The 23182-nt window shown below is 42.0% G+C and overlaps 1 protein-coding gene across 6 annotated transcripts in view; it reads right to left on the bottom strand.

The window, feature by feature from the left end:
- The window catches only part of SMG7 (SMG7 nonsense mediated mRNA decay factor), a 52775-nt gene that overhangs the window by 5502 nt on the left and 24091 nt on the right, over window positions 1-23182 (bottom strand). For 3 of the 6 annotated variants that reach the window (XM_075760528.1, XM_075760527.1, XM_075760529.1), the window contains 14 exons: window positions 20848-21019; window positions 19974-20045; window positions 19037-19187; window positions 18554-18689; window positions 16263-16425; window positions 15048-15204; window positions 12054-12124; window positions 11657-11717; window positions 10887-11006; window positions 10206-10641; window positions 6343-6487; window positions 4751-5139; window positions 3632-3997; window positions 1941-2090 (listed from right to left, as the gene is read on the bottom strand). In XM_075760528.1, coding sequence (XP_075616643.1) covers window positions 1941-2090; window positions 3632-3997; window positions 4751-5139; window positions 6343-6487; window positions 10206-10641; window positions 10887-11006; window positions 11657-11717; window positions 12054-12124; window positions 15048-15204; window positions 16263-16425; window positions 18554-18689; window positions 19037-19187; window positions 19974-20045; window positions 20848-21019 — 2589 coding nt within the window. The remainder of the gene's footprint in view (window positions 1-1940; window positions 2091-3631; window positions 3998-4750; window positions 5140-6342; window positions 6488-10205; window positions 10642-10886; window positions 11007-11656; window positions 11718-12053; window positions 12125-15047; window positions 15205-16262; window positions 16426-18553; window positions 18690-19036; window positions 19188-19973; window positions 20046-20847; window positions 21020-23182) is intronic. The other 3 variants (XM_075760531.1, XM_075760530.1, XM_075760532.1) reach the window with 3 other exon arrangements.

Here is a 23182-nt window from a genome sequence, read left to right as displayed (position 1 = left end):
CTCAGGCAAACCACATTGCCAGAACAGCTTTTCAAATCCTAAGTGTAATAATCTGTCCGATACATCTAGAGGGGAGATTCCTGCCAAAAAAGCCCAAACAAAACCCCCAACCCTGTGGTTGTGTAACACCTTGTACAAATGAGACAGGATCCTTCCCAGCCATCAGGGGCCTCCTTCAAACATGATTAGACTCTTGTATGTTGCTACTGACAGAGTATTTTTCAATTTTGAGAACGTTCCTGCTGTACAGACATTCTTAGACAGTAAGAGCAGTCAAGTGCTGTGATTTTTTAATTGGGTTAAATAGTCCAAGTTTCATTTAGTGTGCTCTCATTTTCATTATAAATGACTGTAGAGAGGAAGAAAAAAAATACCCCGGTGTTTAAAACAGAGGTTCCAAAATTTCCCTGGGGTTCCATGTTAAGATATTATGGACCATGACCTTTTCCATCATCTATGCCAACCCCTCTCATACAGCTGTTATTTCCAGCATAATATTTCTCAACTTTCTCTTCGGTTCTTACTATGATTAAGCAGTGAAAAATAGTGTCTCTGAAACAAGCCTATTTAGGGAAGAAATAGGATCAGTTATCATCGATACAGAAACCAAGAAAAATTTATAAAGCTCAGCTGGCGGAGAACGAGCACCACCAAATTTAGGATCGGGATCACCAAGCCATAGAATTAGTGAAGCCCTAAGTAAAACTGTGTGATCCAAAATGAAAGCTGTAGTCCTGTTCCAGATAAAAGCCCTCTTGCACTCACACCAGCTCAGCACATCAGATGTTTTTAAATTTATTGTTCAAATGACAAAAACCTGAACTAGCGTCCCTCTCTTTAACATGGCCCAAATATCTGGAATATCTTTGCTTTTATCCTGTAAACCTAGGACAAGCAGCCTAATTTTCTTGGGAAGCAGCTCCTAGCTTGTTAGATTTTCAAAGTCACAACTCATTACTTTGAAAGCACGTTTTAAAAGGCAGACAAAATTCACGCTTTGCATATCCACACAGCTTGCACAGAGAAGAATTTCCTTCCATTTGTCAGCAGACAGCAACAGTAGGAGGTTCAAAGGAAGCTGCTGAAGAAGCAGCTATTAGTTTCTTAGCAAAGCTATCTAATGAGACAGAAATGGGTATCTATTTTGCTGCTGGCTCCTTGGGATGGCATGTAAAATAATTGAGGAACAGACTTCATCAGAGATTTTGAGTAGAGCAACAAATAAATCTTCTTTGTTACTGCTACTAATCTGAAATACTAATATTTAATGAACATGCTGGTAGCCATACTAGAAAGGCGCACTGCATTTTCAGAGGCAATTTACAAATTCAGCAGCTCTAAGACCCTCCAGCTAGTGAACTAGGAAGGTTTTAATACATAACTGTAGGAAAAGAAATAGAAATACAGTTGGTTTTGACAGACTGAGAGATTTATATAGGAGTCACTGATTATTTAGCCAGTTGCTTCCAATTTTCTTCCAAAGCCACCTTGCTCTTTTACAATCTCTTCTGCATTCAGTAGGGCTGCTTCCCCTTGCCTTTATGGAATTTGGATATGCAGATTACAATAAGCCACATTTGTTCCGATGACTTCCCACCGCTGAATCTCCACTCCCCCCTGCCTTTATTACTAAGCCCATACGACTGCAGAAGAGAAAGTACATTAAATGATGCATCAACATCTCTCCTGTGGACTGTACTTGCAAAACCCCCCACTGTTACTCTGATTTCTGAACAAATTAGCAGGCCTGGACTCAGCCCAAGAGCTATTTCGTGGGCCTTCAGCTGGTCTGAGCTCTGGCATGAAGACTAGCTCAAGGGGGAGGCAGGGAAGTGGACAGGAGGGATGGGGGAGAGAAAGGAATTTCCCTTTTATCATTTCACAGAAGAAAGAGATGCCAGTTAAGAGTGAGAAGCAGCAGTATTACATCAAATACATACAAAGAGGCTTCGTCCAGGAAGAGAGGCGAGAGGCCCCAGCAGAGCTGGGTAAAGATCAGGAGGATTAGAGAAAATCAGCTCTTCCTCCTCCTCCAAGGCAGCCAGACTCTTTAACAGGTCCGGAGGAAGCAGAGGGGAGCTCTTGGGGTCCTAGTGACAGAAATGAGCACAGTGAGACAACAGAAGGCAGAAAGGGAACAGCAAGAGATGGCAAGGAGAGGCTAAGCCACAGCAGGACGAGAGAAAACAGCAAGAGGAAGGCAGAAGGCGGCATGCAGAAGTGCGAGGTGAGAAGTGGGGCAGCAGAAGTGCATTGAGGTACACAGAGAGAAAACGCTGAGCAGAAAACAGAACTAGCCACGTGGTCTAACGCGTATTGGGAGGAGCACTGCATCATCAAAATGACGGGCAGCTAGCTGTAATTAGTGGAGCGTGTGCTTCCCATTGCAATCCATGCCAAACACTGAACCTGTTTTCACATCCAAGGACAAGGGACACAAAATCTTACAATTATTCTTCTATAGCTGACCTGCGAGTAATTTAGGTTTCAAGTAAAATTACATTTGCATCTTCTTCCCTCCTCTATTTGTGGAGTTCAAATCTCATGAGACTTATTTCCACTGCTACTGGCTGCTACACCAACGTACAGCTGACCAGACCACTGGACCAAAAAAACCCTGCAAAGCGCTGGTCAGACTTGACATCTTGACTTGTGTGAGGCATGTTTAAACACAAGCATCATGGGCACAGCTCCTGTCCGTATTGCACTGTGCCTGCACCAAGGCAAGGTTTCCCTTTTCGGGATGACGACAAGGCTTTGACCCTGTCTCCATCTAAAAACCACAACCTGACATCAAGGTAGAGGCAGACTCCCGTATATTGTCTGGCTTTTCTCTCTGAAGGATAAGCCAAGTGATCTTAGCTGACCTGAAAATCCTAAGTGCATTTACAGAGACACATCTGACCAAAGGTTTAAAGAGGCCTCTGTTTAAGTTTCCTTACAAACGTCACCAAATCACTCACAAACAACTCCTGGACTGTTAATAAATAACAAAGATTGTGGGGTTTATAAACAGCAACGTGAAGCACAACTGCATGAATAGAAGCAAAGTATTCCATTAGTGCAACCAAGAGCTAAAGAAATCGTTCAGCTCTCTCGCTGAGTGGTGGGATTTGTGGGAAAAACAAAAAAAATAAATCCAAGACAAGACCGCTCCTACCATCCTCGATTTCCAGCCTCAATCTATTGCAGCCTCAGCCGTTCAACACACACAAGATACTACAGGGGTGTTAGAAGTTCATATAAAGGCTAATAATTCAACTGCAAGTATTTGGATGGCTTTTATGGTTTTCATCAGTTGCCAGACAAGAATTTTCCCCAAAACTATCAGCTGCCATGTTTCTCAACCTGACAGACCCAGTGCAGAGATCAATGTCACATCTACGCTGAACAAGAAACTTACACCTACTTGAAACCGAATCTTCAGCCAGATCCCACACACAGTCAGCTAAAATGGAAGATTCATCCCTGCCTGCTGGAATCCCATTCACTGATACCGAGCTCCCAACTAAATAAGCTCACATTGACCTACTTGGGGCTACAGGGCATTCCTGAAACAGGGAAACTCCTAGAGTTGTCAGGAATATCAGAGCCTCATCAGTTTTCACCACTTCTAGCACGGATCTTTTACCTCAAAGGTCATCCTGGAGACAGCATCCTGCTCTGGGCGGAAGACTCCTTGCCGTTTTCCCCTGCGGTCCATGTTAGACTGCTGTGCCATCACCCTGTTGTCAGCCATGCCATAGGAAGAGTCCCAGTAATATTCTGGCACCTTGACTTCTGAGGGGTTCTGGTTATATGGCTCCATTGGGAAAGGCTTCATTTTTTTCTCCAGAGGTTGCTGTTGCATCACGGGAGGCTGTAACGACTGTTCAAATAATTTTAGAGGGTCCTGGGCCTGCAGGTAATAGGACTGCTTTACGGGCATGATCTTCCCCAGCGAGCCTTGGACTTGAGGCGGGTTCCAGAGCTGCTTTGACGAGTCTGTCTGCGGATACTGAGGCAGAGATGCATGATTTCACCAGCAGGTAGGAACAATTAATGTTAACCGAATGCCTAACTCCATTCCAATTGTCAGTCTGGTTTGCTTGTTATAGACGTTCCACAACCACTCTGATTTACTATGTTATTCACCAAAACTGACAATCTTGATAAGCTATTCATTTAGTCTATTTATTTATTTATTCTATTAGTCCCTAGACAAGCTCTATGCCAACAGCCAAGCACAACCCGTACTCGAATCCAGTACCATATAAACACTTTTATTAAGGTACTGAACCAGCATTTTGCTGCCCAGAACACCAAGAGAGACTCTCCATCGAGTGCAGACCTGCCGGAAGGGAGATTTTCTCCAACACGATGTGAGCATGGAACTAATTGCTGTGAGGGAACTGACACTGCAGCCCAGTTAACCAAAAGGAGAGCGTGAAGGTTTGGACTCGGTCCTCGTTACTTGAACGAGAAAACAACAGAGGTCTAAGACAGAAATACCTGATCAGAAATACCACCTTCACATCTTGCCTGTTAACAGCAACACACAGAAAACCCATTCCTGTAGATGCTTTCCTCTTCGTTAGAGGATCATATGTTCATATCCACTAAACTTCAGTTCTTTTTCAAATTTGCCCAGAAGTTCACAGATCAAAATTCCACATTAAGGTCTTTAACGACACTTTTTAAAAGCTAATCCAGGAATGTTGCCATTTATTTTTTAAATGAAGCTTAGCACAATTGCGTTAGTGAGGTTTACCTGCTGGAATCCGGAGTGGTGTGGCGGGCTCTTCCCCAGACCCTGCACAGCTTTCGTGGGGGACTGTTGCTGCTGTTGCTGGGCCAGAGCTTGGACCTGTAACTGGCTTGCGGACTGTGCTGTTGCCTGAGCTGGTAAAGATGAGAGGGGTTGCTGGGAAGGAGGTGGCGTTTGCTGAGGTCCCTGGGTCATTGGCCCCGGTCCGGAGGGCCGTTGCTGGCTGTAAGGAATGTGGGACTGTTTCCCACCTTGCACCTGGTTTCCTGCAGGTGAGTGAGCTGTGGGCTGGAGGAAGGTTCCTGGGACAGAAACACCACCTGGGAAGGTGTACCCTGTGCTCATGGAGAAAGCCACAGGAGGGGGGACAACATAGGTTGGAGGTGGAAACCCTGGAAAAGATAAAAACGCACCTCTATTTGCAATTTGGCGGAGCAGATAGCTCCCTCCAGAAAACATTTAGTGGTTGTTCTTATTTTCTTCCTATTCTGCTCATTTAGACCATGAGGACAGGAAACACCATAGTACAGTTTGCATATGTGCACTATAATGTCCTTTCTCACCTTTGCAAGGGGATTCAGAGTTTGCTCTCAAGTGTTCTTGCAATATTTGCAGGCACTGGTGGGAATCAGCCAGGGCAGTATCTGAGTCAGTCACAGGATTCCTCCTCTCCCACCTTTTTTTTTTTTTTTGCCCCCAACTACCTTCTTCCTTCACCATTCTGGGGTTTTTGATGCTTTAACCCCAAAAGTTCCCACCCCCTCAAACACACCATTTTTTGGGGACTAAACTTCTGGAGCAATGGGCAGAAGCAATCAATAAGTCTACTGCCTCCTCCCAGAGGATCACCAGTCTCTGGATTAATTTAGATAAAGAGACAGATGGTAAGCAAACAAATCCTCATAGCCACAAGATCAATTTCCTTCCTGTTGTTCATGCTGAAAAGCCAGGTTTGGAAGGCAAGCTTTAATTCTTTGTCTCTCAGGCCAGATTTTATGCTGACTTTGGGACAGGAAAGATGTCCCTCCATCTTATATTGAGCAACTACACCTAATAGCTGCAGGGAAGATACAGCTGCCGGCTATTTTGTGAGCAAACATGGACAGCAAGGTATGACGGGAACATTCCACAACAAAATGGGACCACATAATGCTGCCACAACTGCAAGTAAGACCACACAAATTACAGCTTAAAACATGAGCATCACTACAAAAGAAACTGAGCTTTAAAGAAGCAAGCAGTGCGATTGATCTTTTGTAATGGAGCCCTACGCACAGAGGACGCTTCCTCCTGAGCTAGCAGAAGACTTTGTCTTGTTTTGACTAACTACAGAAACAGCCTACTGTGAAGTTCCTTGATCTCACACCCACTAACCAAGAAGGAAGGTGGCAGATTTCATGACAGACCTTGATTCCAAAGCATAAGGAATCTTATTTATCTCATTTCAGCTCTGCTATGCCCCTTCTTTACTACTTCGGAAGATTCTCAACATGAGAACGCATGTTCATTAAAACAGCTCCTACCTTCAGAGGCTATAACAGGATTTTCCTTGCAGCCAACAGTAAATCACACTTCAAAAGAACGACGTAAATTACCTGGCCGGCTAGGAAGGGGAGGGAAGGCTCCTGGGTGATGAATGGGGATGAACTGAGAACTGCTGGCCTGACTTGGAGTCTGAGTTACAGGTGTTTTCCTGGCTTCAGACACGGGAGTCTTCCTCATCTCCGTCTGGGATTTCACCTAATGCAAAAGAAAGCAAGAAGAAATTAGATAACTCTTTCTGTCATTACCCACATCATGTCTCAAGCCAAAAAATGAACTCCCAGATTGTCTGAGAGATTATTTTCTTTTCCCTGAGTAACTGGGAGAGGTTTGGAACACAGGAACCCAGTTCCCTCCTCACTGACCTCAGGCAGGTTAGCACTCCTTGCCTCCCAAACGCACTCTAAGGATATCTACCCAGAAGACTGCAACAGGCTCCTCCTCTAGCGAGAGGATGGGAAGCAGACATAATATCCTCAGACGATATAAAGAACTTACCATGCTGCTCGCCTGCAGTGCCTTAAGAACAAAACAAAAAGCGCAGATGCTATTATGCTTCTCCTAGGGCACTGCTTCAACCTAACTCATACTTCTTACCTGCAGCACCTTAAAAAACAAACGCTACTGTGATCTTCCTAGGGAGCTCCTTCAGCCTAATCCGCGCAGTGCAGTGTACGCATAAACTCCTGCATACCAGGAAATTCTTTTGACAGAGAGCACACAAGACAAATAGAAGTAGAGCTTAACCTCTTTCAGTTTACTGTGTAACTGCTGTATGTTCTGTTAAAAGAGCTGCACCAGTTAAAGGCAGAGAGAAGAATGTAATGTAATGTTTACCTGATTCTGAGTCTGCTGCGGTCTGGGTCTTCCTGGAGAGGAAGACAGAGGGGAAGACTACTTTCCCTTTCTGTTCAGCTCGGCAGAACTGCCTGGAATGCAAGATGGAGCAGGCAGGAAAAAGACAGCAAGCAAGGAACCCGGGCAATACAGAAAGGGCCCAGGAGCAGACCTGATGCCAAGCTTCAAAGGTGATTGAAAGAAAGGGGGTTTATCAGGGACCAACTTAAAAAAAATCTAAACCAAACAAACCAAAATTGTGTGGGGTTTATTTCAACATTTAGTGCTGCTGAGTTAAAAGGAGTTAAAGGGCAGGTCTTTTCTGCCAAAATACAGTGGTGAAGGGGTAGATGCATTCAAACACTTAAGTTCTTTTTCAAATAATTCTGGATTTCCCCATTTAGAAATTATGGGACTGTAATTTCTTTTGTGTGTGTGTGTGTTTAAAAAAGTAGATTGTAAGACTTGGGTGTATTTGATCTCCCGCTAGAAAAAGTTGAGGGAACTCCACCTCAAGGTTCTGGCTGATGCTAAGCACCATAAATGATGCAGCCCCTGCTCACACTGCATCTATTCACTGCCCACACCTTTGCCCTTCATCGCATCCATTATACTCAACTTATATAGCGCTGTCCCTTTTGTCTCCGCAATGAGCCAAATATTTTTAAAACCCATACCGAGAGCTATGCATTCTTTTGCATCAAATGTCGAAAATTCAGACACACTCTTCCTGCCATGGGGTATCAAAATGAGCTCTAGTCCATCATAAACTTGAAGCTGCTATAAAACATTTCCAAAAGTGGCTTTCAAAAGATCCCCCGCACGATTTATCATTAACTATTAAAAGCTTAATAACTAAAACGGATTAATCAAGACAACCAAACTTCAATTAGTTCCCCCTGCTTCTACCTGAGCTCACCTCAAAAGTGTCAATACGACTGAATCTTTACTTGCCCAGTGGTCTCGAGGGTTCCTACACGGTGCTTGGGAGAAGCACTATTTCATCACAGTGACCTCTTAAGACTACGTTAAAACTTGAGCAAGTCTGCACAAAACCTTCCTCAGCACCTAACGTTATTTTCCCTAAAGAGCAGAGATTCAACCTATGTCACATTTTCATGATCCTGTCTCAGCGTGCAAGTTTTCCACTTATCTGTGAAACAGGACAAATAAGAAAAACGTTAAGAATGTTTTATGCAAGTAGGAGCTGCAACATGTGCAGCATTTAAGCTTCGGAAGGCAATGAGCTATGGACGAGATAAAGCCTGAAATGTCACGGAAGGCCAAAGCAGAGTGCTAAGAGACCACCAGTCGATGCCAAACCTACACTGGTTTCTCCCCATCTGGGGGAAACAAACCTTCCCCATCTCCTGGAGTAGGTCTGGATAAGTAAGTCCACCAAACTATATAAAACAAAAGGCATTTCATTGTAATAGTAGTCATAACGAATACAGCTGATGATAGACTTAAAAGTCAAAATTAATTTCAACAAGAGATGAAGAGTGACCAACATCAGAACAGATTCTGCTACTGCTAAGTTTGAACTAAGTTTTTCCTGGGTTTGTTATGTATTAAGACTAAGACAAGCAAATTTCTAATAAATCAGCTGGGTTAAAGTTAAAATTAAAATATCTTTCCTATCCAAAAAATCTACACGTACTTCTCGGAAGATCCAGCGACTTTTATCAGCCTCAAGTCCTTATTTTGCAAGACAAGGGCACGAACACTGAAACTGGGAGTTGCGCTCAGGCCTGCAACCACATTCCAGACGTGTTCAACAAATAAATAAGAAACCTAGTATTCTAACTCACCCACCTAAGATGTTTTTCAGATACCAGACTCTTGTTCCGTGAGTCACGAACGATTGCCACATGGTTTCTATAGGCTACTCCCCTTGGTAGGACCCCCTGCAAAACCAACTGCATAACGCTGCCAGTTCAGACCTTCCATTTCGTAACGATGATGCTTAACAGCAAATAATCGGGAGGAGAACAAGAACAATCCAAGGGTCCTAACACCACAAGCCGGACAGACTGAAAGAGCTGGTTTGTCTAGCCTAGGGAAAACAAGACCTCAATTACACAGGCCTTCAGAGCAGTTGCAAAGATGAAGAGCTACGTTATCTGCAGACTTGTCCTGGGAACCAGTAATGGGCTTACACCGAGGCAAGGGAGATGAAGTGCATTAGGAAATAATTTCTACTTGCAAGAACAGTGAACAACTGATGCACTTTCTCTAGGGAAATAATAGAGTCTCCATCACTATCGTTAAATGCCTCCAGACGTCATCAGGGAATGACTGAGATGCAGCCAAACTATCCACACACAGATCAGATCAACCCTGTAACTCTACACCTTTATTTACTACAGCTCAATGGAAGCCAGACCAGTGAATTCACTATCTACTTAGGCAGTGAGCATTTTTGTACATAGTGCTCATAAAAATAGAGCAAAAAAAGCATGCCCCTCAAAAAATACAACTGATAAAAGAGCAGCTGTTGCAAAAACCAACACTTTGAGCAAGCGTCTGAGCACACAATTATGGTTTAAGAGCAGTGTGGCTTTCCTTACTTCTACAGCGGGTCAACTGACTGCACGCACAGTACAGAGGATCTTACTCCACATAAAAAACCGGGTGCTTTTGCAGCACGTTCCTTTTATTGACTGTGCACAAGTCAACTGAACCAAAAATGCAGAGCACCCGATTCCTTCACAACAGATCACAGCATGGGTGAGAGCATGACTCAGACCTGGCCATGTGAACTGCCTCGGTAGCCCGAATAATTTGTGGAACGACAGGTAGAAGTCTGTTTTAGAAGACAGTTAACAGAGCCAAATCACCTTTCATTGCTCCCTACCTTTTTCCTCCCCAACAAATTGAGACAGCATCAAGAAAAAGGGCAGAGACCCACAGATCACTAATACCTGATCTTTGAGATAGATGTTTTTCTATTTTTGGTGTACATTAGCTGTACGTGCAGGGCACGTAGCGAGACCTCCACTCTACTGTACTCTACACAAGCCCCGACACAAACATTGTACAGCCTAAGACGCAGTATCCCTTTGATCTAAAGGCTTACCTGAACTGCCACGTTTTGCTTTCCTGCTTCCTGCATCTTATCCAAGCTGCATTTCTTGGTCTCGTTCTTTCTTTTATTGTTATCCTTCTTTCCATCATTCTTATTGGCTACTATTCCTTTGCTATAGTCCCGTCTTTCCCTACCTATGTCTTTAGGCGGATAGATTCGCCCTTGCTCTCTGTTCATTTCCCGTGGCTTGATGTTCTCTTTGAACGTGACCATTGGTTTTTCTCCTGCATCACAGTTGTTGTTTAGGCTTCTGCCAGAAGACAGAACTGATTTGAGTCCAGGGCTCCCATCTGTAGATAGCGGCTCTGCAATAGATGTTTCCTGCAAGGCGAGACTCTCTTTGGCTTCACTAGGGTCCTCTAGTAATAGTTCTGGGATTTCTGTCAAAAACAACAGCTTTCCTACCTCATTTTCACACTGAATCAACCTGAAAAAGACAGAAAGGAGTTGAAAAGCAAGCACCTTACTCCAAACACATTCCTTATCACAATCAGTCTATGAAGCAATGGCATGCTGACCCACAGGACATGTTACTAGCACTATCAGCATCTTGTATTCACATTATATCTAATTGCTGTGTTGAACAGTGAGAAAAACAACGTTCAACTCTGGCACCTGCGTTACTGAAGCTTAAAGCAGCAAGTGAAACACAGAGAAGCTAGTTGCAATTACCTCGGCTGGTTATCAGCAATCCATTTGCCCGTGAAGATCAGACGCTGTTGCCGTATCCGACATTGCTGCCCTTCCTTATCTCCTGTAATTGCCTGGTGGCCTTTGGAAAAATCCAAGTTCCTAGTATTGGCATAGGAGAGGGAATAATGTTAATTACACAATTAGCCTCTGCAACACCATATTTCTTTAGGAATACAACTGGTCAGCATTCCTCTATCATAAGCTGTGAAATTTCACCGGATACTATTCAAAACACGACTGGTACAAATGTCTGATTTACAGACGGAATTCTCTTCTGGTAAGATGCATCTACATAAAAGAGGTTTGAGTTTTTTTAAAAACAAAAGGCCAAAACTCATCTGTGTGATAATCAAAATCACAAAAATAATAGTTGAGCGAATACGTCCAATATTTAGTCAGCATTTGTGCATGATGTTAGGTACAGGGATACAGTTAAAAACAGGGTAAAAACCACATCAAGCAGCTTTCATATGAAAGGAATACTTTCCTCACTTCTTAAATTCTTCCCCTTCAATTTAGTACTCTGAAGACTACAGAAGAAAAACAAAAAAAAATTCATGAGCAGTATTATAAGCTCATGACTTTCCTTAGAGTTTTACTACATTCTCTATTACAGTTGTTTTGAAAAGATACCTACATCAATACATGCAGTAGTAAGTATTCATAAATAAGATATCACAGAGAACAGGTCAATGCCTATCAAAGTAGTGACATCAGCAAGAGTACAGTCTCCTTCAGCTGTCACCCACCTGAATGAGGGCCTCAGAGCCAAGAAGCCTTGCAACTCAAATTCTTCTGGAAGGGGGGTTGCTGGCGAATAGACAGTAAACAGCGTAAGGAAAGCATAAAAGCATTGAGTACAGTATCAACCGTAGATAGCCTCAGCAAGGTCACTATACATAGTAAAGCCTTCTATTAAGGTGCTCATCTGTACTGGTACACCCTGCAATTTGAGCAGCTCAGGAACAATAAAGTAGAGCAAAGTCTGCTCAGCAAGAGAAAGCAGCATTTGCAAAGTATTCACACGCACTAATACTAGAAGACAACTTGCTCCCTTATTTGCTCTTCAACTGCAATTCCCCAGAACATCAGGAAAAATGTGCATCGTTCCTGGCTCTTTACAGCACAGACTAGAAGCATCCTTACCGTTATTATTGGATAGATCTTCTTCATGAGGCTGGAAGCTGTTTAGAAGAGAAATCAGCCAGGGCCATATGCTACAAATCAGAAAACAGACAAACCATAAGTGATAACTACAAAACATGGAATCTATTCGCTTTACCGAGAAAAGACTGAACTCTGTTACACAGTCACGGTTTCCATTAATCCTCTGATTCCCACGAAAAGGTGAAGTTTCTCTCAAGTGTCAGGGAGAAGACCACTTTCTTGAAAAAAATTTAATATTTTTAAAAAGCCAATCTGAAGTTACCAAGGAAGCCAGACTCTCACAGCATAGTGTTCATTATCCAGCATTCAAAAAGCCTGCTATGAATTTAACTAGACAAACCTATTGCACGAGCAAACATTCAGAGCGCCCATTTGCAACTCATGTTTTCCAGTCCAAAGCTGACTGTTCTCAAGGCACAGTAAATTAATCAGTTGGGAAGTAAAACCAATTATTAAGATACAGCTGTACAGAAGTACTTCTGTTCTGCAGACTTTAACACAGTACTGTAGCACTGAAACAGTTACCTTTGTAAGAAGGTCTAAGTAACGGCTGCATCGAGTAAGACCAGTAAACTAGAGGTTAACTGGCACTCTCCCTGCCTTGTACTCGCAATACCGGTACAAGTGAGGACTGGAAATTCTTTACAAAGGCCCTGGAGCAAATAATTTAAAAATCGCAACGATCACTTCATAGGTGGTTAACATTTAACTGGCACCAAAAGGCTGCTTTCTCCTGTTTTTTTAAAAGCTCCAAGCCAAAAGTCTAAGCATCCTGCTTTTGCTTTTGTGACAGGCACAAATTCCTTGGAGGCAACAGGCAAACTATTTTCAGGTGCCCACTGTGCTTGGTGTTTGTGAAATGAATCTCCATCCTCCGTCAGCAAGGCTTTCAGCCATCATCCAGCACCTGGATTGGAGAATACAATGTGCACCTGAAAGCCTGAGGTCAGCCGCTTTCCTGCATCGCCACAGGGACTGGAAACGTTATGTGTACACTTATTGTCTAAACTAAGCTCCTTCCCATGACTGGTAAGGAACAGGAGGAAAAAAGGGAGAGCGCAAGTCTGCTTCAACCTACAGTAAACTGCCATCTTCCCATAAACATTTGAAATAATGATATTTCATAACAAGAGATCTCTAAAGAAGAGTGATGTAGTCACACGTGTAAAAACCTGGACCTAATATGGCTTCCACAGGGCAGGTTTGGAAAACTCACTTTCAAAGAGTACACACTAGCATTGCTATAGTCATTTCTGTCCTCAGTTCTTGCCTTCAGATTCATTTATTTTTCCAGGTAAACACATTTCCTTCCTATTTCAGACATTTGTACAGTTTGGGATAAGATTAATTATCCACAGGAAAATGATAAGCATAGAGTGGGGACAACTGGAAGTTTAAAAAGGAATAAGGATTATTTCTTGAACCAAGAGCACAATTAAGTATGAATTCAGAGTAAAACAGATATCAGGTTATTAAACAGAGGCCAATAAAGGCGGGCATATGTGTGTATGTGTGTAGTCTGCAAAGAATGATTTTCATTAAGAACTTCCAAAAGAAATGAAAAGAAAACTCTCATCCTTACAAATAATGGGGATGATGGATAGTCACTTCAATCTCTTAGAGCCAACACAGGTAACGGCTACTAACTAATGTCCATTTTGACAAATCTTAGCAGTACTTAACATTCTTTTCAAGTTCAGCTGTGTGTTTTAAGCTGTTTGCTGCCCACTTCACAACTCCTTTGTATGGCGAGTACCTGAGAACATCCTGTCATCACACCACAGATTTAAAAACCAGGCATCATCTTTAGAGAGCTTGATAGTTTTACCAGCAGAAGGACCTACTCTGGCTAACTCAAATATACATTCACACCTGAAGATTCATTCTGATACTCCATAAAGTACTGCCCGCCTCTCCTCTCTGCAAGGACTACTTGATATCAGGTAGTAATGTCCCCTGTTAAAATACTGGTGTAAAGTCATCCTTCAGAATATGCATACAGTAATACTTATTACCATCTCAAAACAATTTGTGAACTCTTTATTTTCCTTAATCTTGCCTTCAGGAACTCTGGAACTGAAGTTCCCAAAGCTCCAGGGGCTTTTGCACACATTTGAGTGAGTCTTATTACTCACTTAGAAACCGAGGTTATAGAAGCCCCTGCTCCCCATACATCAACGTACAGAAAACGTGAGCCTTGGCTAGAATCACGTCTCACAGCACACACTGCCAAGAGAGCGCTGAAACCACTGTGGCACATCACACAAGATAGCTAAGCATGCTGTTTTCCTTACAGTGGCCATCCTACGAAAAACACTCATCCAACCACGTCAGTAACAGTTACTCTGATCTGAAGAAACATCTTACAGGTCAGAAACACTGTACTGAATAGCTGTAACTCAGGAAAAGTTACCAGGCTTTAAAATACTTGGTGAATTTTGGACTATTTAAGCCTAAATTTAAGAGATTAAAGGCAAAAGTGAAAAATTAGAGCAACAGTCCAGAATAGTAATGCCTATGCTGACATTTAGAGACCCATTCTACTAAATTCAATTTAATTCCTGAATCATGAGCCAGGAAAACTGGATTCCAGCACTGCCCAAGAAACGGCTCAGCGCATGGAACTAAGGCAAGTATTCTCCTGCCACCTACCTCAATAAATCTGAGAAATCATTACAACAGATTAGACTAAGGGTACACTCAGTAGTTATGCTTGAGTCAGACCTTATGAAGTAGATTCCTCTGATCTTAACCCAAAAAAAAAAGTTACATGCAAACCTAAAGCCAATTAAAACTGTGAATTTGCTCATGTAGCCCACAAGTTTTATGAACTTTTTAGCACATGCATTCTCTATCATTCTCATGTCTGTAATAATGAGTTATATGATCATTTTTTCCCATTACTAATTTGTGTATCATCAGTTATTATTACTTTATGCAATTAAATGTATCAAAAGAAAGATTAACACTCACTACCGTCTTTCATCAACCACTGCCTCCTGGAAAACACTGGGCCTAAGTTTCAGCCAGTCCATTGAAACCTTCACAGCTGGAAGAGGATATGCAGCCCCAGAGTCCTCCTGGTAGTCGTTTTGTAAAGGACACTTGCACAGAACTCCAAGAAAGGACACTAGAAACAGAGCAGGGAAAAAACAAAACCCAAACAATGTGGGAATGACACTTTACAGCTGACTAAATAACCTAATCAAACACATCCCACCCATAAAACCCTATTTTTAAGGACTAGCTCTTTAGAACAATGCAGTCCAATTACTTGATCTTAAAAAAAACACCAGCAGATCAGAACATTTTTCTTCAATAAAGAGTTTTCTAGCATGAAGCAGAACATTGGTGGGTTTTTCCCCACCCTCTCCTTTTTAAGCATCATGGCAAATCATTTCAGTAAGTTAACAAAATCTGGTGAGACAAACCCATTACAAAAATATTCATTCATTTATTTATTAGAAATTATCAACTCAACTATCTATCTGCATTTTTTCCCACTTTCCCAGGTCACACAAATCCACCGGAGGCAGCTCTGCAGGCAGGCACCCAGCTCAGAGCTGTTAGGGTACACAAGCTGAGAAGCTAACCACACCGGTGTGACCATGGTGCTTCCAAAATCAGCTCCAAGCTGGAACCTGGAAAAATGCTGCTATTCACAAGTTTAAGTGTTTACAAACAAGGCCAAGCTGATCATGGGCCAGATCAGGTTAAGCAAATCAGCATTACGGGTTAGAATCTAAAACACTATGAACTCCCACTTATCTCCTAGTTGATATTATCAAGAGCACAGAAGCAGCTGAGGTCCTAGTTCAGCCCTGTCGAAGCAGAACCAGCGCCATTCAGCGCAACTCAAACCACACTGCAGCCCCCCAGGCGGGGTCCTACCCACTGCCAAATCAGATCAAACCGTGCACCCAAGTTAAAAAGTTCTTTCAGAACCAGGAAAAAGATGCAGAGCTCTGTAAGGCTTCAAATGGATTAAGTCCAGGGCACATAAATCCAGTGTTAGCCAGCACCAGTAGAGGTAAACGATCCTATGCAACCATCTCCTCTCAACTTCCTCCCGTAACATCCCTTCTCATCACTTCTCTCACACAACCATTGAGCTAGATGCTGACAGCAAATTACTAAAGGATTCCATATGAAAGAGAAATACAAAAATCAATTAGTTTTCATACTCACTGAAGAGAGCCAGTAACTGTGTCCAGCAGAGCTGCTCATCCTGGCTGTAGCTGTGCTGCTCCGTTTCGTTGCTGAAGTCTCGCAGGTGATGTAGTTGAAAGAGATTGATAACAGTAATATGTACTAACTGCTGAGAATTGAAGGCCTTTTGGAATAACAACCTCTGCAACAAAGACACATGCACGATGTTACATATTTTTACATGGTATAGCACGCACTTGAAAGGATTAGTAGTCGCTGCTTCACTGCTTGACTAATGTTTCTGCCCTTAAGGCAGCATTTGTTCTAGATTTTATTTCCAGGCCATCCCTATTAGCACAGCACTGGGCTTCCCAGGAGGATGTGGGCAGGTGTCCACTGTTAAGCCCAAGATTTTTGCTCGTACACCAACTTATATGCACAACAAATCAAGACCCCCCTTGGATATGGTTCTCTTTCAGAGCAAAGGTGACTTTCACATGCAATGACAGCATTGCAATGCAACTGCAAGAATTGCAGAGGCATGCATGTTCACTGTAGTTTTCAGTCTTTTGAAGAAACAGCACGGAGGAGGTGACATTTTAAAAAACTCCAGGAAAATTTAACTACTGTGCGGTTATGTATTAAAGACTAATTCCACATCTGTCTTCATGGGTCATGGAATGCCATGGTGGACTAAAATAGAGCGAGCTATTTACAAATACATTTTGGTAACTGTGCTGTAAAAGACACCTTTCTCGGAACAGGTGTTCCAAGCATTGTGGAAAAAAAAAACCAAAGATATCCTAAACCACAACCAACTTATCTTCATGCACGACAGTCAGGGAGACAAGTGGATTAACCAGTGTAAGCATCAGGAGAAAAGGTCTGAGCTCCATCTTCAACCTTGATTTTTAGTTAAGGGCATGAAGCACTCTACAGCCAACAACTCGAACTGGCAGAGCTGTGAGCAGCAGAATCGTGTGCCTGGCTGAACACTCCTAACCCTACAACTGCTCTCCTCATCCAGAGGTAAAATCAGTCACACAGTTAAAGTGATTATCCACCATACAGCCAATTTCACATCCACATTCAAGCCATTCAAGTCAGAAGAGTTGCTCTCTAGTAAATTAAGCCTCATGTTGCATAATATAAACAAAAAAGTAATCTCAGCAACAAAGCAGTTAGCTCTCTTCTCAATTAGCTCTCTTCTAACACCCTGGATCAGTTCAGAAAAATAAGACTGTTCCACATGCCTGAGCAATGCTCATAATTATTGATTATAGGCATTGTGGAAAAAGCAGTACTTGTTCAACAGCCAACAAGACACAGAGAAAGAGAGATACAATTATTTAATTTTGAAACAACATTACTTTAACTCCTAGCCTTCAAGCAGCTCACATTCAAAGCTCGTACAATTCACAACAAGTTGTGGGGTTTTTGTGTGTGTGTTTGTTTCATTTTAAGGAATGTTTGGACCTAGCTCTAGCAGTCCAATTCAGTGCAAAAATGCAAACAGGCACTGTAAAGAACATTTGTAATTCTTTACAGTGCTAAGACCACCTCCCCTCCTCCTCAATTTGGAAAAGCTACTACATTTGCTCTGTGCAACATATCCATACTGCCTGCTCATTTTCCACAAATGAAGATGCTGAAGCAGAGCAGTTTCAAAAAGGCACGTTACAGCTAATATAATGTCCACTTTGCAACTGTACGACCCTGTACCTTACAAAATTCTCTTTGTTTTAATCTTGGCTATATCGTCCAACTTAATGAACTGGCTGCACAATTAATGGGTACTCCTGGATCTTCCAGAGGAAACGTGTTCTGAATAGTTCTAGTCTACACGCAAATTAAGGTTGTACTGGAACATTGTTTTTAAAGGGAAACCGCTGACAGGAGAGGCAAGTTGTCTGAGGAAGATTAAAAGCAGCCTTAATAACCAGCGGGAGTGAGTGAACACCATCCAAAAATGAAGCTCTCAAAATTCCTTAGGCAACTGAGCCAAGAATTCCCAGATGAATCAAGTGCTTTTCACAGGTATCCAAGAATCATCCAGGTTAAAGAGCAGAAAATCAACTATAGTCACTGACTTCTCCTGTATTTCCACCAATAACGCAGCACATGTCAAATAGGAGGAAAAAACCCAACCCAGTTTGCAGAAGTCAACAGAACTATCCAGCGTTAGCTGTGATGCAAACCTTCCATAACTGGCTACTCGAGGCTTCCTGTATTTTAATATGTGAAAAAGTTATTATTGGACTGTCATTTCAGAACTCAGCTGCTAAAAATACTCTCCTCAACACACTAATTAATATGTTATTAGAACTAACCTTGAACTGTTCTTCCAGCTTTTCTCGAAGAGGGCTCAGCTTCTCCAAGCTCTTACTCAGGTACACATGGCCATGGAATTTAATAAACGCCTTGATGAAGTCAGACACGCTCCATCGAGTCTTCACCTCATCACGACTACATTCAGAACAGAAACACCCGACTTCAGTCTTTGGAATTAGACACAGTTGCACAAACATTACAAACTTATTCTACCGAGTTCCAAGAAAGGAGGAATGTTCATGCAAAACTACTTTGTCATGCTGGCACAATATACGTATTCCCCGCATTCGCTAGTCACACTCAGGAGCACCCCAGACACAAAATATTCTTTGTTCCATACATGTGTAAGGATGCTCTGACTGGAAGGGGGTCGAGGAACTTCTGTTTCTACTACCAAATATGAAACTTCTGGCAAGGGAGGTACATTTGGAAGAAGTCTCCTCCATCTTATCCAACTAGAAATGCATTATGCTTAGTCTTACCTTTCCAGTGCTTTAGAAAGTGCTTTTTGTAGGTTAGTGGAGGCAGCTGGGAAAGGAAACTTCACAGCAATGCTTCTGCAGTAGTAGAAAATTGTGGTCAAGTGGTCTCCTTTGGAGGAAGCTAGGATAGCCAACTGATTATAAGGCTGACCTAAGGCAAAAAAAGACAAGTTGTCATGGAGCAAGGCGTGCTAGATTTCAGAATAAGTATGTTCACTTGAAAAGGGAGCACACAACAGACAAGGTTCAGGTTCATCTGCGACCCTTTTCCTCCAGCCTCATATCAGTACCACTCAAATGAAAGAGTTTCCAAATTTGTGGTGCAGGTTTTTTGCGGTTTTTGTTGTTGGGTTTGGTTTGGTGCGGGATTTTTAAATACGTCGTAAGATTTTTGTCTAAATAAGAAGATACTGTCAAAACCAAGCTTTCACCACCAACATATTTATCTTCATCTATTTGGACAAAATCTAGCCCATTTCTATCTCATGAGGCAAATCTGTCAACAGCTGTTCATATTTTTTGCCTATAGAGTAAAAATTTCTATAGTTAGAATATGGAGAATTTTTCAGTTAGAATGTAATTCAAAAAATTGAATTACTGGTTTCTGTAGCCTGGCTCAAAAATGATGTATTCTTCTCTTATCATCCCTACATTTTTGACCACTGTAAGCCAATAGCTAAGAAGCTAGATCCCTGAACTAAAGAAGCTCTTAAATTGCAATCTTAACCTTCACAAAAAGGAGACAAGTGACACAGATTAGCCAAATAGCTATTATCTAAATGATGTACCAATGGGTCAGGCTTTGTTGCACAGACTGTTTTGGGTATTTGGGGAGGGAAGTTGATATAAAATCCCAAGTTTCCAGCTGCCACACAAGAAAAGCAATACTTCAAATCTTCCTTTGGAATTATGAACCTAAAAGGTATCCCAGACTCACCATTAGAAGGGACAAGCTGAGCTGCATGTCTGTAGTAAGACTCTGCCTGGCTGGTCTGATTCCTATAGCGAGCTAAGAAAACAAAACAAAACCCAAATTAAGACAAAAAAATTCAACTCTTTTGCACTTACTTTAATACAACCCGGTTTATATGAAGAACATTTAACTATTATTTTAGAAATAAGTATCAGAAGTACATACAATTACACAAATTCAAAACGTTGAATTTTAAGGTGTTTGTTTTTCCTCAGATCCTATTGGCACAGCTTATCAGTTCTTATTTATGAAGTTGCTGTGCCAATAGCATCACATCCAGAGAGCTACAAATATTTTTCATACTTCTTTGCACAATCAGCAACTAAATCTGCTTTTAGGTTATTACAAAAGCAATCGTGGATTCTTGTGAAAAAACTTTCTACAACACATAGTTCTACTCTAATCAACAAAGAAATAAACCTGTTGAACTTAATGTAAAAAGAAGCCTCGTTTATGAAAGGCTGGATTTCTAACTGTTGCCTTCGTATATAAGATTTAAAAGTAAAGTTCTGAAATGGAGAAGTATGCTAGCCTGCCGCAACAAGCTTTTCTAATAGTTACCGGTTTCAACATTTCACTATGCCTACCAGCTGTAACACGATTAGTACGCCAGAAGACAGATTCTAGCAAATCACTAGAAAACTAGTGATTAACTGTCGCCGTGCGCTAATGTGTAATGCACATTAGAGAAGTCTAACAGCATTACTTTCCAGACCTCTCCCCCTGCAGCAACCAGCAAACATACAATCAGCCACTAATTTGGAGTTCAGCCCTCTCCGTGAGGACTAAACACAGGTAGAACTCACTGTCCCATCTCTTTTTTCCTTCAAAAACTCACCGATATCTCCAAGGTGGACAAGGCAGTGCTGGCAGATGTAAGAGCAGGAGCTAGACTGCGGCTTCACTATGGCGCTGGTGTGCGTCTGTTTATTGCTAATGATTCCCAGCTGGGAAGACTTTACACGACATGGCAAGTCTACATTAAAAACTGTGCACAATTCCTGTAATAACTAGAAAAACAAGTCTAGTTTAGTAGCAGCTAGAGACAGTAATCAGTAAAGCGCTGAAACAACAGACCAAACTAACAGAGCATCACTTAGAGGCATGGATTGGCTAAACATATTTGAAGTGAACAAGCCTAAGTTACTGAAAGTGAGACTTTAAATTACATTCTCCATAAGGAAGTCATTCACCTCCATGCTGCATTACTCTGCCCAGAACCATGAAAATAAGTTTTACTCCTCTTCCGTAAGACAGACTGTGCATCCCAAACCAGTAAGCAACTCAATTCTCACGATACTTAAACTACCAAGCATGCATCAGTGGAGACTGACTATCAGAGGTCTAAACATCTTGCTGCCTTTTTTTTGTTTTTAAATACCACTCTTAAGAGGAACACAGTCTTTTTTATATCTAGATGAAGTGACACCATTCTCTGAAAATAAGAGAAAGAAATGCCACTCATCCTCCGAAGAAGCTTGTTCCAACATAAGCAACAGCACTACCCTGGCTTAAACTTTAAATATAAGCCTGAACGAAACCAAGTTTGTAGGCAACGCAAGCCAAGGGTGGCCAACAGTTCAATAGCTGAGTTGTCAGTAAATATTTGTGCTAAGCTAATAGTGAGACTCTGTCAAAGAACAAGGCATCAGCTGCTTGATCAAATACCTCGAAAGCCGATTCAAGGAATGCCTGAACTTTGCCATTCTAATTAGCGCTTTTGAAGTTTTTCCTAATGGACTCCAGCAAACACTCTGGAAAATAATAGTCACCACGTAGTGATGAAAAGTGTTTGTTCCACTGCCTTACAGGGTTAAAAACGCAAGTAAGAATTGACAGACTTTCTCCCAGCTGGGAACACATTCAGTCTCCAAATAAAACAGACCTGCAGCAGCGTTCCGCTTCCAGATAAAGGCATACAGAAAGCCCAGGGCTGACAGAGAAGCACACTCAATTCCTAAACACACGATGCGGTGCTTTTGCTTGCTGCAGAAGAAGGTTTGTGTTACACCTCCCTCCCCTTTTGCTCTATCTTTTATACAGTAGATAAAAATCCCCAAATGAGAGGGATCTCACAGATGAAAGCTGGATAAAAGAGAGAAATTTGACATCTTCCAGCATGCTGAATTAGGAGAATTCATGCTCTCCTTCAAAGATGTCATCTACACAGACCTCACAGTTGGAGAGCAGGTACCTTGCGTGAGCAAAATCTTTAGACTAAAACCAGGACGATTAACATCACAGCAGACAGAGAAAGACGACCCAGTCTGTGGTGTCATATACAAAAAGAGCAAAATTCCCTGATGCACTGCAGGGGAGAACAAGGCTTTTGCAAGACAAACGGTGGAGATGGTACAAAACCCTTGGCAACCATGCCAGAACCTGTCAAACCGGCTGCTTCGAATAAGAAGTTTTCCAAAAAAAACCAACATCGAAGGGATAAAAAAAGATAATCACACAGATTCTGGAAAAAAACCTGGGGTTGCCTTGCAGATGTTCAGAATCAAACTAGGAACTGATACAGTAAGAATGACCTACTGTGCGTGTCGTACCCTGAAGTCGGTGCAAACTAGCCAAGACAGAAAGTCTAGGCAGACGGCTACGTGAGATACAGGATTCAGCAGTGACAATGTTGCTGAAGCATACACCAAACGAGGGGAAAACAAGGAAAGAAAGGCAAGTTATCTTCATTAAGGCCATTATCACACACTGACTCTTATACTCCGTAATCCACAAGCTGAAACCTAACATTGTAAAGAGAGTATGGGCAAAAAACCTGGCAGTAAGGAATAAACGCACGAATAAGAATCACACCCGTTTTGCAATTAACTGCAAATGTGCAAAAGATACTTAGCTCAAGAGCACTCAACAATACAACTTTAAGGGGAAGAAAAGCTCCTGTAGCTGAAGTTTGCAATTCTAAATAATTGTTGACAAAATGTGGAATTAAGACTGAAGATGCGCTTGTAAAGCCTGCGAGTCTTGAGCAAAAAAAATAGCAAGGCAGCTAACCGACAGCACATCCTCAGCTTTGTAGACACGTTCTACTGAGAGCATCGGTGTTAGCAAGGTACACTGGTTGATCCTCAACAGCAATAGTTTCCTGTGCTAAGGGAAAAGAACAGATTTTACCCACCTAAAACCAATCCTCCTGCTCTTCCTCAAAGACATTA

The sequence above is a fragment of the Balearica regulorum genome, chromosome 8, assembly GCF_011004875.1.
Source record: "Balearica regulorum gibbericeps isolate bBalReg1 chromosome 8, bBalReg1.pri, whole genome shotgun sequence".
Lineage (NCBI taxonomy): Eukaryota > Metazoa > Chordata > Aves > Gruiformes > Gruidae > Balearica > Balearica regulorum.
This window is presented reverse-complemented; position numbering and strand designations above follow the sequence as displayed.